Consider the following 17278-nt stretch of genomic DNA (forward strand, 5'->3'; position numbering starts at 1 on the left):
TTTAGTGTGTAAAATGAATAAATACGCACATATGTCACTATCAATCAAAATAAAAAGAGGAAAATTCAGGTTCCACCGAGATTTGAACTCGGATCGCTGGATTCAGAGTCCAGAGTGCTAACCATTACACCATGGAACCACACGGTGGCTGTTTCCTTATACTATCTTATAAAGTGAATAGCGTGTTTTTAACCGTATTCACCATCACTAGGCGTTTTCTATGCTCAGCAATCAACACGAGGTTCTTGGTTCACTTGACAAATTACACCCTGCCATATTTTTTAAACGAACAAGGTATTTCATTATAACATTTGGCACTCCCTAAGTGCTACTTCAGATAGAAATTAATTGTCCGGAAATGTATCAGACCCGACCTTCAAACCCTTATTTTGCTGATGTGTAGGGCCCAAGTTAAGGTGCCTGCAGTTATGTTAAAAAGTTTGTAACGTTTGCAGTAATTTTCGGGGATGCACCAGAATATAACGTTTTGTTCCTCGTATTGAGCACTAAATTAAGAGAAATTGTATGCTGTTTTTAAATCTTCTTGTGGTTATATAATTTAAGTACAGTAAGAGATGTCATTGTATATCGGACCTCTATCGACACCTATGAAAAACAAAAAGCCAGACTGACAGAGAATTAAGCTCATAAATGGCTCCGTTTATTGGCGGCCACAGAGACCCAAAGCTATTCAGCTTCCGTACGTGAAAATGTCACTTCGCGGTCCGTTTATTTGTATCGTGAGATCAGCGTCACCCTCGCTTACGGCATCGTTCCGCCTTTACCAGCCTGCAGCCTCGTTACAAACTTCCCCTGCGCGGCTGGCCGGACACGCCTCGTCCTGCTCGGGATCAGGGGACTTTTCCTCCTGCCGCGGATCCTGCGCTGACCCCGGAAGTCCAGATTCGCCCGCCTCTCCCCGGGATCCCGGCGCCCGTCTCCGCGGCACAGGGCAGCATTGGCCGGCCAGCCAGCGCTTTGGGTGCCGCACCTCCTGCTCCACCAAAGGCAGATCCGCGTATTTGGAATTAGAGGAAGATGGGGACGAGGGATGAGGAGTACGACTACTTGTTTAAAGGTAAACACACTGTTGTGCTTCCCAGTGATACTTCTGTGTTACACCAGCCGGGAAGGAGAAAAGGGGGAGCGCTGCCCAAATGCTTATATGCAGGAAATGAGTTTAACGCGGCTTCTGTTTAATGGTGATCAGGCTTATGGTGATCAGGCTTATGGTGATCAGGCTTATGGTGATCAGCCTTATGGGGATCAGCCTTATGGCGATCAGCCGAGCGCTTTCTGGGAAATGTAACTTCGCTTACAGGAGTACATGGCGAAGAGGAAGGAAAGCGACCCAGCAGGGAGGGGATGTTTCACTACCTGCTCTCCCGGGATGAGGGCGATGGGCTTTGGGCTCCATTCACCAGGCAGACGCCAAGAAAGTGAAAAATAAACAGTGGAGTGAGGCGCGGCCAGGACCGTATGCTGCCGCCTGCTGCTATTAGACTCCAAAGATAGTATTTTGTTCCCCCATTTCCCTTATTTTCCATTTCTGACTGGGGCGGGGTCGAGGTTTTGCGTTTCAGGAAATTGCCTCCAGGGAAAAGAAGACACTGTAAGCGCTTTTCATGGAGACATTTTTACGTCGCACGTACCTCTGATCGTTCAGCCTAATATAAGATACATTATAAGACTTATCGCTGCGGTGTCATCTTGTCTTATAATATTGCACAATATCTTTCATGACCGATAGGGAATCGCTTGTATCTCCACGATACACTGTTACACAAAGATACCAGTAACATTTAGACAGTGTCAGCTGATGTTTATAGGTCGATGCTCGCCAGTGTCCCACCCAGAATACTGGATTAACTTGAGTACGGCATTGAGCTTCTTAGGTGTGTGTGTGTGATATAACGTGCCTGCTTCCACATGCCCTTTACGGTGATAATAGTGGCCATTTGGTTAGTAAGTCACATGCTAGACTGTCCCTATAGTTGTAATCAAGATGGATGGTTTTGATTCTGTATTGTAGTTTCCTATCTAACACCAGTTTTTTCACAATTAATGCTGGAGCTGGACACTGAACTATATGTCCATGTTCAGAGACAAAGGTCATTTTAGTCTACAATGAAAATATTAGTCAAAGCCATGTACCTACTGGCGTCTCCTATGCCTGTTTACTTGGTTTAAGTATCAGAAACAGAAAACCTCAGGCCAGGGCAGGGCACTGTGTCAGAGTTACCTCTGATAATGCAGGGTCTAATCAAACTGCAGCCTTGAAGCGCAGTGAACGTGCAGTGATCCATTTTCTGTAAATGGATTATAGGAGGGCTGTGTTGTTGCTACTATGAGTAATGCTGCTACAATGATGATCATCTTGTTATTATTATTATTATTATTATTATTATTATTATTATTATGTACTGCTGAGCCCGCCAGGTGCCCATGACCCTGAAAGCACTGCTGAAGCGTGCCGTGATTTTGCATATAACGACACTGAAGATCGTCCCTTAACAAAATGGCTTATATTTGGTCCTGGTCTTGTGCCTGATTATTGTCAGATAATCGGTAAATCTGTCTGTGTACTGAATGTTTTTGAGAATGAGGCTTTTGGGTGGTGGGGGGTTGGGAGGAGGGCAGAGACCATGTTTCCAAATTCCACAGTATAACCGCGGTTCTGGTTTTTCGGAGCGGGTCCGGGCTGCTTAATCTGTGTGCTTCCATCTGTATTCTGAATGGAAGACAGGCATCCTGTTCACGTCTATTTTTGCATTGTATTCTTCTCCTATAGTACAATTAATGTCATTTTCAAAGCAATCAAAGCCTAAGGGACTAAAGCTTCGCAGGAGGCCGTGTTTGCGTGATGTCTGCCCAGGATCCTTCTTGGGTCTGTTGCCTTTCATGCCCTTGGTCAGCATACAAGGACCAGCTGGACCTTCTTAGTTACTGGCCATGACCCAATGGACAGCTGAGCATTTCGGTGAGGCCTGCAAGTTCGCCCCCTACCTGTGAAGGTATCTTGACCATATTAATAATAATCTCGACCAAATATGACTTTTCCGGTTCTTTCAATCAACACAGCGTAGCCAGGTAGGTTATGTAGGTAGCTAAAGATATCGTTAGTGGTTTGCAAGCCCTGACTAAGTAAATATATTTTGTTTGGTAACAGTCAGTGTTTGCTTAAGATTTCAGTGAACTACCCTGAGATTTTTTAAAATGAGTCTGTTTGTATGTAATTAGGCTGGTAGATTTTTATCCACATTACTATTGTTTTTAATATCTAAAGTCTCTGCAGTGATTTGAGGGCAATGTACAAATGTTGAGAACCATATTCTTTAGGATGGTGGGTAACCCGGGCTACTCACTGGGCCTTCGAAAGATTCTAGGAATGTCAGTTCTTCCCTATTGCATTGAAGCCCTCGATTGGATTTTGCTGTATTTTCTTAATCTTACGGTTCATCTCTAATAGCCTTGTAAATATATCGCTGTGTCTGCGTTTGCTCATTCTGAATGTCAGAGGTAGTGGGAACTTGTTGGGTCTTGATCAGATGTGTTTGGTCCAAATGTCTGATGATCATCTGTGAAAAGAATGGCGCAGTGCTATAAAATGGGATTCTGGGATACAGGTGGGGGAAAACCGTGCTACTGTATGATTTACAGCCGTCACAGTGGAAGCGTACAGGGCCTCAGGGAGTGACCACTTGCTGAATGTTCTCCACAGCAGTAGGAAGCTGGTGAAACTGGTGAGAAAAGGGCTGGAACAATTCACAGGTCAGAAAATGACCCGTCGAGAGAGACTGATGGCACTATGTAAAAAATTGCTATTGCTGATCTGATTTAATTTTTTAATTCTTTAAATTGAATGAAGTAAAAACAGGATGTTTCACCTGAGGTGTGGCTAGAAATTTGAAGTGAGTTTCAAGATGACATCAGGAGTAGCTCTGCACTGCCACTCACTGTTGTGCCTGAACTTTATGATGGGTGGGACGTGGGCTGGGCAGCTCAGGATGCAGTCGGCTCTCATTCTTGCTCATTCTCCAGTCTCTTAAAGCTGTTCGCAGGCATTTCACCTCTTCACCTTCTGCCTCCCGTTGCCGCAGTGGTGCTGATCGGAGACTCCGGCGTGGGCAAGAGCAACCTGCTGTCCCGCTTCACGCGCAACGAGTTCAACCTGGAGAGCAAGAGCACCATCGGCGTGGAGTTCGCCACGCGCAGCATCCAGGTGGACGGCAAGACGGTGAAGGCCCAGATCTGGGACACGGCCGGACAGGAGCGGTACAGGGCCATCACCTCGGCGTGAGTAGCCCGCTTTAGCTGCCCACTGTCTAAGGCCTTTAGCCCTGGTCAGTATAGCCACATGCTCCCAAGACATAAGTAACCCCTGTTACGAATGTTATGTCTTATCAGCAGGTTCCTCGCTGTACCTTCGCTGACGTGACCCTGCGTAGTAGCAGGACCGAAAGTGTGACCAAACCAAGCTGGTTGAGTCACCGCCAACTCCCCAAATGAGCTAGATGGGCTGAATGGCCTCCTCTTGTTTTGTAAATTTATTACGATGTGTTGATGCATTTTCACTGAACTAGGAAAGTTCCAACCACCTACTTGAAAAACTTTTATAGAACAGCGCAATGGAATGGATTTGTAATTCAAATTTATGTAAGCGGACGCTAATTCTGTTAAAACCGAAGCCAGCTTAAGCCGCTCTGTAACTAGTCTCTCTTGACAGTACAGCTACGGCGTGGCATGGAAAGCTGCCGTATGACGTACAGGTCAGAAAGTCTAGACTTGGACTAACAATCGGCTCTGGACTTGTACTAGATGCATAGGGGAGGGAGGTACCACCAGCATAAATTTCACGAAATGGGGAGGGGTCCCAGTGATAAATTTGCGGGCCTGCATGCCTATCAACCCACTACTGAAATGCCTGGTATGCCGGAAGAATTAAAAACGCAGAGTTGTGTTAGTTGGGGACATTGAGCAAACGTTAATGAACAGGTGTATGTTTAGTAGTAGCGGGCAGTTAGAGATGTCAATAGGGGCTGAGGACGTCACACGGTGTGAATTCTGAAATCGGTACAATGCTTGATGTTTAACATCACATTGGCAGAAAAGTGCTATTTCCGTGTTTATATTTTACATTAAATGTTTGGGAAAAAATATTCAGCATAAATCTAAAATAATGTATTCAAATGCAGGTAATTTGGTGTTCGCAGTACAGTTTAGTTTCCGTGTTATTTGTCCAGTCCTGGTTCTAATTTGACGGAGTTTCTTGCTAACCTGATCGATCCTGTGGGGTTCTGAGCTCATTGAGTCCTTCACTCATTTTAAAATGCATTTTTCACAAAGGTGACTCTGCGGGTCCATTCCTCGGCCTTTTAGATAATTTATTTTTGTATTTTTTGCATTAAATTTTTGTCATCTCTTCTTTTGAGTTTCCTACAGTAATTCCGGCTCCCCGTAATCGTATAAGAAGGACATTCCTGATTCCTCCCTGCCAGGCAGGGATGACAGAGTCAGTCTAAAGCACCTCCAGCAGATCTGAAGTCGTACCTCAGGTTCTGGAGGCTGCTTGTGACAGGGATGGGGGTGGTTCTGAGATGGAAGCCATTGAAGATGCTGCCTGTGACTTTTCCTACGGATGATGATTCAGAGAATCTGTCATGGTTGCATTTTCCTGGAAATAATGAGATGATACCGCCGACCTTGAGAAGGAACACGGAGCTTCTGCTTTTTTAGGAATCTAACCATTGATAAGATTATCCTGGATGTGTCCGGCCAGGTGGGGAGGCTGCATTTTAGAGGAATCTTAATTTACTTCTTTGGAAAGACTGGCATGCAGGCAGGTTTAAACAGGCTGGGGGTTCCTCTGGAATGCAGATTGGGGGGGGGGGGGGACAGGTTTCTTAGCAACTCCGTAACTGAAATCTGTATATGCTGTATCTCCTGCTGAAATCACGTGGAGGAGTCACTGGGGAGAGTTAAGAGATTATAAAGTTGTGCTGGAGAGTGGGGCAAATGTCAGAACGCCCTGCTGAGATTCTGTCAAGATGGAGTCGAGGCAGCATAGGAAGGTGAGGAGGAATGTGGGGGGCAGAGGTCAGCCTCCCCAGGGAGCTCCTGCAGATGCGGGCAGGTCTGTGAATTCCTCAAAGTAGCTCTAGCTAAGAGCGTCACTGCCGTGTCTCACGGCCCTCAGGAGGGCGAGGATGTCCTTACTGGGCTTTATGAGAAAAGAAGCGGATAATTGGGCTGGAATTTGATTTCCTAAATGAAGGTCACCATCCTCGGTGCCGTTATCTCCCGGCTGCTTGTATCCCAGGCGTGCCAGTGTGTATGTGCGTGTACGCTGGTGCATTTCCTGTTGTTTACACTATCGTGACCCCTTGACTCCTGCTCTTGGCAGTGATGTCACTGAGCGTGCTCACCTTCTCCCCGGTGCAGGTACTACCGGGGGGCTGTGGGGGCACTTCTGGTGTATGACATCGCCAAGCACCTGACTTACGAGAACGTGGAGCGCTGGCTGAAGGAGCTGCGCGACCACGCCGACAGCAACATCGTCATCATGCTGGTGGGCAACAAGAGCGACCTGCGGCACCTGCGGGCCGTGCCCACCGACGAGGCGCGGGCATTCGCAGGTCAGGCTCCTCCTGCGGCAGGATTGCCATCTCCATGCCTTCCACCCCCATATTGGCCACCGCCATCGTCACCCTGACCTGCTGTGATCTCCTTTCAGAGAAGAATGGCCTATCTTTCCTGGAGACCTCAGCCTTGGATTCCACCAACGTCGAGACGGCCTTCCAGACCATCCTGACAGGTAGGCTGTGTGTCTCTGGTGACAGCCTGCTTTCCGCTCGGCATAAATCAAGGCCACTGTATCCACGCAGGCAGGAGAGTTTTCTCTGGGTGCAGCATAGAGAAAAGCACCTTTCAGTGTGGTGGTGAGAGTGCAGCTCGGTTATTAGTGTGTCACCATGCTGTTGTGTGCCTGCTGGAGTCCGCGTCATCTAACTGGCATTGAGGGCTTTCCTTCTATTGCTTAGTGTGCCTGGAGTGCAATAAGGCTGCCCCCCCCCCCCCTTTAGTAAAAACACAAGATGCAATGCGATAATGATCAAAGCTTTGTGGAGGAGAAAATCGTGCTGAAGGGTAATGGAATAAAAGCGTCTGAAGTGTAAATATTGGAGTTATGTCTCTGCGTGAGAACCGTCCTCACTCTCGCACACATGCATGCTCTTTTCCTCACAGAAATCTACCGCATCGTGTCTCAGAAGCAGATGTCCGACCGCCGAGAGAACGAGATGTCTCCTAGCAACAACGTGGTGTCCATCCAGGTGCAGCCGACGGAGAACAAACCAAAGGTGCAGTGCTGCCAGAATATCTAGCGGGGGCGCCTGCGAGGTTCCGGGAGCTTCTGCTCTTCCGGAAGGAGCTGCTTTGGGACAAGTTCACAGCTGTTTGATGAAGGTCTAAGCAGGGAGGCTTGATCTGATTGGGTCACATCTGGAGTACGGACTGGTATTTTGCTGCCTTGGTAAAGCTGTTAGTTCACCACCTTCTGTTTTCTTATTTAAAACTTTATATGTTTTCAGATAGAGTAGATCCTTGGTGTATCGCTTCAGAGAGAGTGGTGGCTGGTATGACAATGACCTTGGACCGGCCACTGATGCTGTGTAGCTGTCCTCTGCTCAGCTCAGCTCTCATGCCCCAAACTTCCTTAAATCCCCTGAGCTTGACCCCAGCCCCTTCAGTCGCGCGTAGGATGATGCATCTTAAGCGGTTTTTGTTTGTTGAATAAGATTTTCTTAGAGGGCATTATATCCATGTCCAGTGTCAGTGTTCATTGGTCGACCTTGTATGAAACTGCATTTTGGACTAATGTTTTACATCAGCCAAAAGTTGAGCTTTAGTTTTCAAAAAAATATAGATGTTTATATAAGCCATGAACAGAATATTGTAATTTTTAAATGTCATGCATATTAAATGCTGTATCTGGTGGACCAAAGTCACCTTCCTTTCACTTGTGTCCCGTTTTGCTTTCAAACACACGACCGCCGATGTAAAGCAGGAAGGAATGTAACAAAAGGAAAAGTAAAGATGATAAAGTTTAGCTTGAGAGTTGCATTGACTTGATTGCGTAGCACTGAGTGGGATGTGTGTGTTCTGCTGTCACGCGAGCAGAACCGCTTCTTCTCTGCTTCTCTCAGCAGTACCTTCAGCAGGTCCATACGCTCCCCTTGCTTATCCATGTGGTCCTAAATGCTGCCTTGCAGAGCAGTGGCTCCTGTGCTTTCATGGCAGCCTCTGATTGGACAGCACAGTCACACATGCGTATTTTTTCCCTCTTTCCCCTAAAGTAAATATTGAGTCATTAGATTCTTTGAAGGTTCACACATATCACCCCTGGTAAAGAAAATCCCACCCTTAGAAGGGTGGGGGTGGCCTGGTAATGTAGTGGTTACCTGCTGTCTTATACCTCTGGGACCTGGGCTCAAGCCTGACCCTCCTCACACCCAGCAGTAATCCCTGCCTTGTGTCCCAGACCAATAGGACAAATATTTTAAGGAAATAATAATTGACACTTTATTGATCTCCAGTGGAAATGCAGCCCCTTCACTGACAGTAACCTCGGACCTACCAAGGTCAGGCTCGAACCAGCAACCTTCCAACCACAGAAACAGAGGTTTAGCCCACTGAGCCACTCATGCAATCACTGGACTTGCAAAGAAGCCGAGAGGAACACAGGAAACCCCACAATGACACAGGAAGGACATGCAACCTCCACACACAGAAGCCTGGTGTGTGAACACTGGTCCTACGGGTGTGAGGCTACAGTGACCACTGTACCACCGCCCAGCTCACATGGTATTTCGTTAATGAAGCTCAGACCGAAAGCAGATGTTAAATGGTCACCGGTTCACATCCCATGGCTGGCAGAGTGACGTTACCCTTGCACGAGGCCCCTAAGCCTAACTGGTTCAGGAACAGCCTTTTTCCATGGTGTGATAAGAGCTGATATGTGAGCCTCAGGAAATCTGCACGGTTTCTTACCCTTACAGTACAGCCTGAGAATCACGAGCCGGAATGTTCTTGGTAGGAAAAAAAAATGTCTAACTGCAGAATGGCAGATTTCTTCAGCATTTTATTACGAGTGACACTGAGCGGCGGACATGACGGTTTCCCCTTCACAGCACAGGGGGGAACAAGGAAAGGTCCCATCGGAACCTCCACAGAAATCCCACGTATGGCGTCACGTCCGTAAGCTGTGGCCGGCCGGGGCTGCAGGATTGTCAGGATGTTATTGCTAACAAGGTGAAATGGGACCAGTGTGGCGTTTATTCAGCCGTCAAAACAAAGGGAAGTTATGAACGAGGCACCAGGACCAAGATACTTACAGACCTATAGAAATACTTATAAGTATAACATTTACAGACCAGTTTCTGACTGACAAACCCAGACTTGTAATCTTAATGGTCATCTGACACCGTTTATAAATATGTCTAAGCTTTTTCTAAAATTTCAGAAAGGTGTAAGCTGAATGTCGAAAGCGATGCTTTAAGTTCTTTTTTTTCCCATTTTAAAAAAGTACATATTTATATGAACAGAAACATAAAACAATAAATATGTGGCTCCCTCTTTGCCCGTTTCGGAGCAGGGAGTTGGGGGCGTCCCTGGGCTTCACCCAGACGCAGCAGTAAAACGCCGAGAGTCCGAGAGCCTCCTCTGTGCTCAGTCAGCATGTACAGCAGGATGTGTGTGAACGACACTAACTAGTAATCATGTGGTCATGCTTATTTTAGCCTTACTAATAATTCACTACACTACTGCAAATATAAAAATAAAAACAAAAAGCCACTGATGTTAAAAATACAAATTTAAAAAATAATAAAAAAAACATTTTAACTTATTAATACAGTCACTACTTCTCACTAATGATCCATGCTTGATCCCAAAGACCTGGTGTCTAAATCAAAAGTCTCTAAATACCGTTAAGTGGCTCAAACATATGGGGGGGGAGGGGGGGGTCATCTCCCTGGTCCAAAGGCTTAACGTTGCACTCCAGTGCCCGACTTGCCGAGTCAGGGCCAGCCACCAGGGGGCCTGACGACCAGGATGAGCATCTGGTTAAGGTGGATACCTGGAGGGCCCTGTGCAGTAACACCGGTACCCATGATTGCACTCAAAAACAAACAGTATTAAAAACTAATGTAAACCAGGAACTGGATGAATGACCTGCTTCTAATGAACGTCCATGGGGAGTGACGTCCAGAATCAGGCACTCGCTCCACCCCCCCCTCCCCCCCCGGCCGTAGCTGTCTGCAAAAACCGGGAGATTACAGCGGAGTGTAGCTGGTGTCTCGGCTTCTCGGGACAGGGGCCCCTGTGAGTGTCAGTCCTGAGAGTGTTTAGGGCCCCTCCTGTAAACCAAGGGGGGGCCAGAGACCCGGAGGGGTTCGGGTGTCACAGCCTCCGTCCTCCGGCGGTGCCAGGTCACCGTGACGTCATCGCATAGATGCCAGGGGAGGACAGGCCTCAGGCTCTATAACAGGGACTCGGGGGGGCTGTCCGGGGGGGGCGGGGTGTGCGTGGGGCTGGGGCGCATGGGCAGCAGGTCGTAGTGGCTGGGGATGTGGCTGTTGCGGGGGAGATCATAGGGGTTCTGAGAGAAACTGGTGCCCAGTCCACTTGATCCCAGAAGAATGCTCACGGTGGGCTCTGCAGGACAGAGAGAACTTTGCAGATTAGCTGAACACATAACAGTAAACGGCCCACTGGAGCTTGAATTTACAGGTTAATGTCCTTCACCACTTTGCCACCTGCTGGTTGTACATCCCTTTCCCTTCCATACGGCCTCTGGTGGGCCGCACTCACCCACTTCGTACACGTTCTTGTTGGCCGCGGGGGCGGCGGCTGCGGGGGGCACGGAGCAGCAGGGGAGCTCCCGGCGCTCGGGGGATTTCATCTCCACGTAGCTGCTCTCCGTGCGCTTGCAGGCCGCGCCGGGGGGGTCCCTGATGGTGGCGTAGGGGTTCTCGCTGTTCAGGGAGCAGGTGCTGGAGCTGCACATGGAGCCCTTCATGTAATCTGACAGAGGACACATGGGTCAGTGAAGAGAAAGCGGACCCTGCACCCAGCTGGAACCAAGAAATGGCTGGAGCTAATGTCCTGGCAGGTGCCTTTAGCCACGGCGGCCGAGAGCCGCAGACCTGTGAGCAGAACGTGCGCCTTTACTCTCCCGCTAGTCAGGAGCACCACGGCGACCGAGAGCTGCAGACCTGTGAGCAGAACGTGCGCCTTTACTCTCCCGCTAGTCAGGAGCACCACGGCGACCGAGAGCCGAGAGAAATGCATCAAGAAACAAAAGCACATCCATCACTCAGGCTCAACAATCTGCAAAAGAACTTGGGTAAAATCAATCATGCAAATCTAGTCTGTGGCTTCCAAAGGGGGGGGGGGGGGCGGGGGGGTACTGCTCCACTGGACCCAGTCTTCAGAAGGGAGGGGAGGGGGGGCACATGATTCCTCAAAGGCTCCCAGGTAGCTGTGGAGAAAAAGTTAGGCTGGTACTGACCAGACAGACATTACAGGACAGAATTCAAAGGGAGGTCAGATTGAAAGTGTGTGGGGAGGAGACACATCACATCTTCACGAGAGCGGCCTGCAGAGAGAGACACATCACATCTTCACGAGAGCGGCCTGCAGAGAGAGACACATCACATCTTCACGAGAGCGGCCTGCAGAGAGAGACACATCACATCTTCACGAGAGCGGCCTGCAGAGAGAGACACATCACATCTTCACGAGAGCGGCCTGCAGAGAGAGACACATCACATCTTCACGAGAGTGGCCTGCAGAGAGAGACACATCACATCTTCACGAGAGTGGCCTGCAGAGAGAGACACATCACATCTTCACGAGAGCGGCCTGCAGAGAGAGACACATCACATCTTCACGAGAGCGGCCTGCAGAGAGAGACACATCACATCTTCACGAGAGCGGCCTGCAGAGAGAGACACATCACATCTTCACGAGAGCGGCCTGCAGAGAGAGACACACACCATCATCATCAACACCATCATCATCATCATCACCAGCAGCAGCATCGCTTAAAGCCTCCTGTTATAATAATCATCGATACTTTATTGTTCCCCGTAGGGAAATCGTCTTTACACCTCCTTCCACTTACGCTTTGAAAAGTAAGCTGTCTGTGAAGGGCAGCCACCCACAGCAGGGCACGGAAGGGGGCGCCAGAGAGATTTATTAAAGCTAAGAGCCTTGGGGCCCCCAGCTGGGGGTTAAGGGCCTTGCAGACGTGCTGAGGCGGGGTTGGAACCGGCAACCTTCTGATTACAGGGACACAGCTTTAGCCCATAGAGCCACACGCTGCCCTTGTACATCTTAAGTGGAATTTTGCTTTCGTCCCGCCTGAACAGCTACCATAATAATCCTTTAAATATCAAAAACACCCCCCCCCCCCGTCTGGAATGAGGCAGAGATGACGAATCCCGCCCGCCCCAGCCACGATTTGCTCTAGAGCACAGCCAATTCTTCGTGAAAGCCTCTGGGTTCGACTGTAACCTGCTTAAGCCCCCCCCCCCCCCCCCCCCCTGCAATGCTGCAGGAGGCGTTTGGCAAACCCTGCTGCTTAGCATTACACAGACATGTGGAACAGACGTCTGGATCAACAGCTGTTTCACAGCGCTTCAATATTTTTGCTGTGTCGCCCTCTACAGGATGGCAGACTAACCAGCATAGACTGACACGAGACACAGAGACACGACATGGATGCAACCTAACAGCCTAACAAATGAAAGTGCACATGGGGACTGGCACATGGGGAGTGGCCCTGGGGACTGGCACATGGGGACTGGCACATGGGGACTGGCACTGGGGACTGGCACATGGGGACTGGCACTGGGGACTGGCACATGGGGACTGGCACATGGGGACTGGCACATGGGGAGTGGCACATGGGGACTGGCACATGGGGAGTGGCACTGGGGACTGGCACATGGGGACTGGCACATGGGGACTGGCACATGGGGACTGGCACATGGGGAGTGGGGACTGGCACATGGGGACTGGCACATGGGGACTGGCACTGGGGACTGGCACATGGGGACTGGCACATGGGGACTGGCACATGGGGACTGGCACATGGGGACTGGCACATGGGGACTGGCACATGGGGAGTGGCACTGGGGACTGGCACATGGGGACTAGCACATGGGGACTGGCACATGGGGAGTGGCACATGGGGACTGGCACATGGGGAGTGGCACTGGGGACTGGCACATGGGGACTGGCACATGGGGACTGGCACATGGGGAGTGGCACATGGGGACTGGCACATGGAGAGTGGCACCGGGGACTGGCACATGGGGAGTGGCACATGGGGAGTGGCACATGGGGACTGGCACTGGAGACTGGCACCGGGGACTAGCACATGGGGAGTGGCACTAGGGACTGGGGACTGGCACATGGGGACTAGCACATGGGGACTGGCACATGGGGACTGGCACATGGGGAGTGGCACTGGGGACTGGCACATGGGGACTGGCACATGGGGACTGGCACTGGGGAGTGGCACATGGGGACTGGCACATGGGGACTGGCACTGGGGGACTGGCACTGGGGACTGGCACATAGGGACAGATGCTCTTTCTGAATTCTTAGCCAATATTATGGCTGTTTCATTACATCCATGTACACAGAGAACATTCAGGTCTGAGTAACAAATGAAACATCCACAGGTAGCCAGACTGCAGCCATGGAGCATAACAGTGAGGAGGACACTGGGGTCTGAGTCAACAGCGCATGTGAGTCACGCATGCGGCAGCGTCGAAATGTGAAAAACGTACATGTCCAGTTCCTGGAGGCTTGGCCAGCATCAATGCAGACAATTAAAGAAAATCAGCCATTATATGAAAACTTACCAAGTACATGAGATGGGCCTTAACTTTCTATAACTGGTAAGGATGCAGAAGTCCTTTATTACTTCAATAGTTTAAAACTTTAATAGTTAACATGGTTATAACATGGCAGTGCATACGCGACTCAAATTCACGGCTGACTCATATCTTGATGGGGGGGCTGGGCTCCGGTGATCACGATGGCTCGGATGATGATGATGATGATGATAATGGGTCGGATGATGAAGGTGCTGGTAGGTATCGTACCTCGGAGCCCGTGCTCTATAGTGTAAGCATTGCAAGGTCGGTCCAGGGCGCACGCACCTGGGGGGGGGGGGGGGGGGGCAGAGCAGAGGTGTTACTTCGCACTTGGTCTCACTTACTGACACACAAAGCCATGATCTCAGCCAAGCTCATGTTCCTTCCTTTGCCAAACAACCCAAAATTCTGTTACACTCATGATGAAAGGAGCCATAAAGCCAAGTGGTGGACAAGCAAGCACACGCCGGCACAGAATAATGCAGGGATTCCTCTTAGTTTTTAACCTAGAGATTCCAAAACAAAATGTGTAAAAACACAAGTCAACTAGAAAGACCCCCACCCACCACTGACACCCCCCACCCTGCTGAGCAAAATTAAACAAAAGCAAAATCGCAGAAAACAGCCGCACGAGGGATTTTTTAATTAACTCCCAAACATCACAAGCAATCGATCCTGCAGATTGAATTAACTTATTGTAATGATTGATTGCAAAGGGCAGAAAGAGTCACTCTACCCTGCAAATGGCCCTTACAATTGGTGAGGGTTTTTACTTTAGTTGTTTCAGCGTTAAATCCAGTTTGACCCCATGCTGCACGCAGCGTTCAGCTCAAAGCACCATTTGGGCCTGTGAACTCTGTGTCAAGTCATCATCATAACATCATAAAAAGAAGAATTTCATGATGATCGTTAGATTGTTTAAAGAGCATCAATGCAGCATCACTATTTAAGTAAGAACCCCCAAGGTCCATTCTGAGACTTGTATGTTCTGGAATGTTCTGTGAGATCGCAGACAGACAGACCTTGATCGTTGAGACTGAAACAGTCCCTCCACTCTGTGGAAGCATCCCGGCATCGTCTCCTGCTTTTCGTCTGGGGAAAGAGCGGGATAATATTACAGAATGATTTCCATCAGAATATACTTCTGTTTCAAGCCAGTCTAACATCTATAAGGCTAAATTTATTTTTTGCATCCATTTTAATTTGAGTAGCACAAGCTTGATCTTACACTGTGACTAACCCAGAGGCACACATGGGACAGAGAGCCTGAGTGTGGCACTGAGCTTGTCGGTAACCGTGGCAGCGTGTGTGTAAACTGGGCATGGTGGTGCCACCCTCACACACCTGGGCAGTGGATTTGCCCTCCAGGCTGCTGGTGAATGGAGTGGAGGAGTCGCATCGCGCCAGTATGTGGTAGCTGGCATTGGAGAAACACTGACTGGCATCGACGCTGTCCTGAGAGGCGTCTGGAGATGAGAGGAGGCTCCGGGGCGCAGAGGCTGTCAGAGCGGGAACCCGCACACACACACACACACACACACACACACACACACACACACACACACACACACACACACACACACACACACACACACACACACACACACACACACACACACACACACACACACACACACACACACACACACACACACACATCAAACCACATATAATACTAGCTTAGCCACAATGCTACCCATCTTCTCCGTGGCCTGGCAAACACGTTTCTATTTTCTGCAGAAAAAACTGAATCGGTGCAGGTATTATCATGAAAGTGTGCGGAAGACATTCCTATTACTAGCACAGATAACAGGAACAGCCCATGTTTTGGCAAAGGGAGGCGACTCGTCTGAAAAATCGGCCGTGGCTGTCATGGTTAAATCAAAGGCAAACTGACGTCCTCCCTGTGGGACAGAACAGCGAGGCTGCAAGAAAAAAGAAGTTGGAGTTTTTTAAACAGGCAAAATGAAACCATCTGAAAGGGAGAAGGTGCAAAAGATCAATTTCTTTTTGTGGTCTGGTGCCCCCCAGTGGCCGGTAATGAGTTCCTTCCGGAGCCCCTGCTCTGGAGCGGGAGGTCAGGGGAACAGCAGCTCTGTAGTCAGCGTCAGAGCAACAGCATCACACTGCTAATATTCACAATGGATCCGCTGCCGAGAAACAGGCATCTATCCCTGCCAGACGCCATTGAGTAAAAACATACAAAACATAAATATCTCGATGCGTATTAGTATAACCGGCTGTGGTCCCCCTTCGTTAATGTTCTGTATTCAGTGGATTTCAGCTTTCAGCTCTATCAGGAACATGCCCCCCCCCCCCCCCCGTCTCTGATTATTACCATGGCGAGCATGGCCCTGTGATGTCGCATGCATTGCGCCGGACGGCTGCGTGCGGGAGGTGCGCCTCACCCGAGAGGGCGTAGTCGGTGTTGGTGAGGTGCAGGGCCGGAGTGTAGGACACGCTGGGCATGTCGTGGCTCTTCTCCCGCTGCCTCTGGCGGGTACCAGATGAACAGGCTTAGCACGGCCATGATGATGAGCAGCAGGGTGATGATGCCGACCACCGCGCCCACCGAGTGGCGCTCCGAGGCCAAGGCTGGGCTCATCTTGGTGTATGGATTCAGCTCCTCCATCATCAGGGCGGCTGGGCGGGAGGGAGAGGCGAGGTGAGGCAGGGCTTTAAGAGGCCGAGCTGAGGCGGCCAATCAGAGCGGCCCGCACTCCTCACCCTGGTCACAGCGGATGCCCTTGTACCCGGGGCTGCAGTAGCAGGTTCCCGTCACGTAGTCGCAGGTGGCGTTGTTCATGCACTCACACAGCTGCTGGCAGCCATAGCCGTAGGTCCCGGAGGGGCACTCTGCGGGAGAGGACGGAGTCGGGCGATCACACAGGCCCGGCGCCTTTCCAGAACCTTCCGCCGCCATCAGCGACACTCACTCTGCTCGCAGTGGGTCCCGATGAAGCCTGTGCGGCAGGTGCAGAGCCCGCTGACGTGGTCGCAGTCCGCCCCGTTCTGACAGCGGCACACCTTGGTGCAGGCGTTACCGAAAAATCCTGAGGGGCAGCCTGGGAGAGACGGAGCGGTCAGGGTGGGGGCGGCGGGTGGTGGGGGGCGGGCGGGAAGAGGGGGCGCGATGACGCACGGCGGCTGTGAGGATGGATGGACACGAAATGGCAGGGTAACACTGCATAAGCAACACTGCGTATGGTCGCACTGGGGCGGAACACTGGATACAGCAACATAACGAGACAACTGCAGCACCTGCAACAGACCCATTCATGTGTGAAGAGGACTTCAGCCATTTAAGGTATAATGTACACACCAATCCC

The 17278-nt window shown here is 50.1% G+C and overlaps 2 protein-coding genes and 1 non-coding gene across 9 annotated transcripts in view; 1 reads left to right on the forward strand and 2 right to left on the reverse strand.

The window, feature by feature from the left end:
• Positions 1-67: 67 nt before the first annotated feature.
• On the reverse strand, positions 68-139 carry trnaq-cug (transfer RNA glutamine (anticodon CUG)). The gene has a single exon. It is a non-coding gene; the product is annotated as a tRNA-Gln (tRNA).
• Positions 140-752: 613 nt separating this feature from the next.
• LOC125751736 (ras-related protein Rab-11A) lies at positions 753-8017 on the forward strand. Its single transcript, XM_049030942.1, has 5 exons — positions 753-1078; positions 4101-4296; positions 6442-6635; positions 6734-6814; positions 7246-8017. The coding sequence occupies exons 1-5, from the start codon at positions 1039-1041 to the stop codon at positions 7380-7382; spliced, it is 648 nt and encodes a 215-aa protein (XP_048886899.1). The 5' UTR covers positions 753-1038; the 3' UTR covers positions 7383-8017.
• A 1102-nt stretch (positions 8018-9119) lies between these two features.
• Positions 9120-17278, reverse strand: part of megf11 (multiple EGF-like-domains 11) — an 89505-nt gene continuing 81346 nt past the window's right edge. For 4 of the 7 annotated variants that reach the window (XM_049030936.1, XM_049030935.1, XM_049030940.1 and 1 more), the window contains 8 exons: positions 16886-17014; positions 16677-16805; positions 16358-16592; positions 15294-15448; positions 14972-15041; positions 14178-14234; positions 10870-11082; positions 9120-10713 (listed from right to left, as the gene is read on the reverse strand). In XM_049030936.1, the coding sequence (XP_048886893.1) occupies positions 10647-10713; positions 10870-11082; positions 14178-14234; positions 14972-15041; positions 15294-15448; positions 16358-16592; positions 16677-16805; positions 16886-17014 (1055 nt within the window). In that variant the 3' untranslated portion in view covers positions 9120-10646. The remainder of the gene's footprint in view (positions 10714-10869; positions 11083-14177; positions 14235-14971; positions 15042-15293; positions 15449-16357; positions 16593-16676; positions 16806-16885; positions 17015-17278) is intronic. The other 3 variants (XM_049030939.1, XM_049030937.1, XM_049030941.1) reach the window with 3 other exon arrangements.

This window comes from Brienomyrus brachyistius, chromosome 11 (genome assembly GCF_023856365.1).
Source record: "Brienomyrus brachyistius isolate T26 chromosome 11, BBRACH_0.4, whole genome shotgun sequence".
Classification (NCBI taxonomy): Eukaryota; Metazoa; Chordata; class Actinopteri; order Osteoglossiformes; family Mormyridae; genus Brienomyrus; species Brienomyrus brachyistius.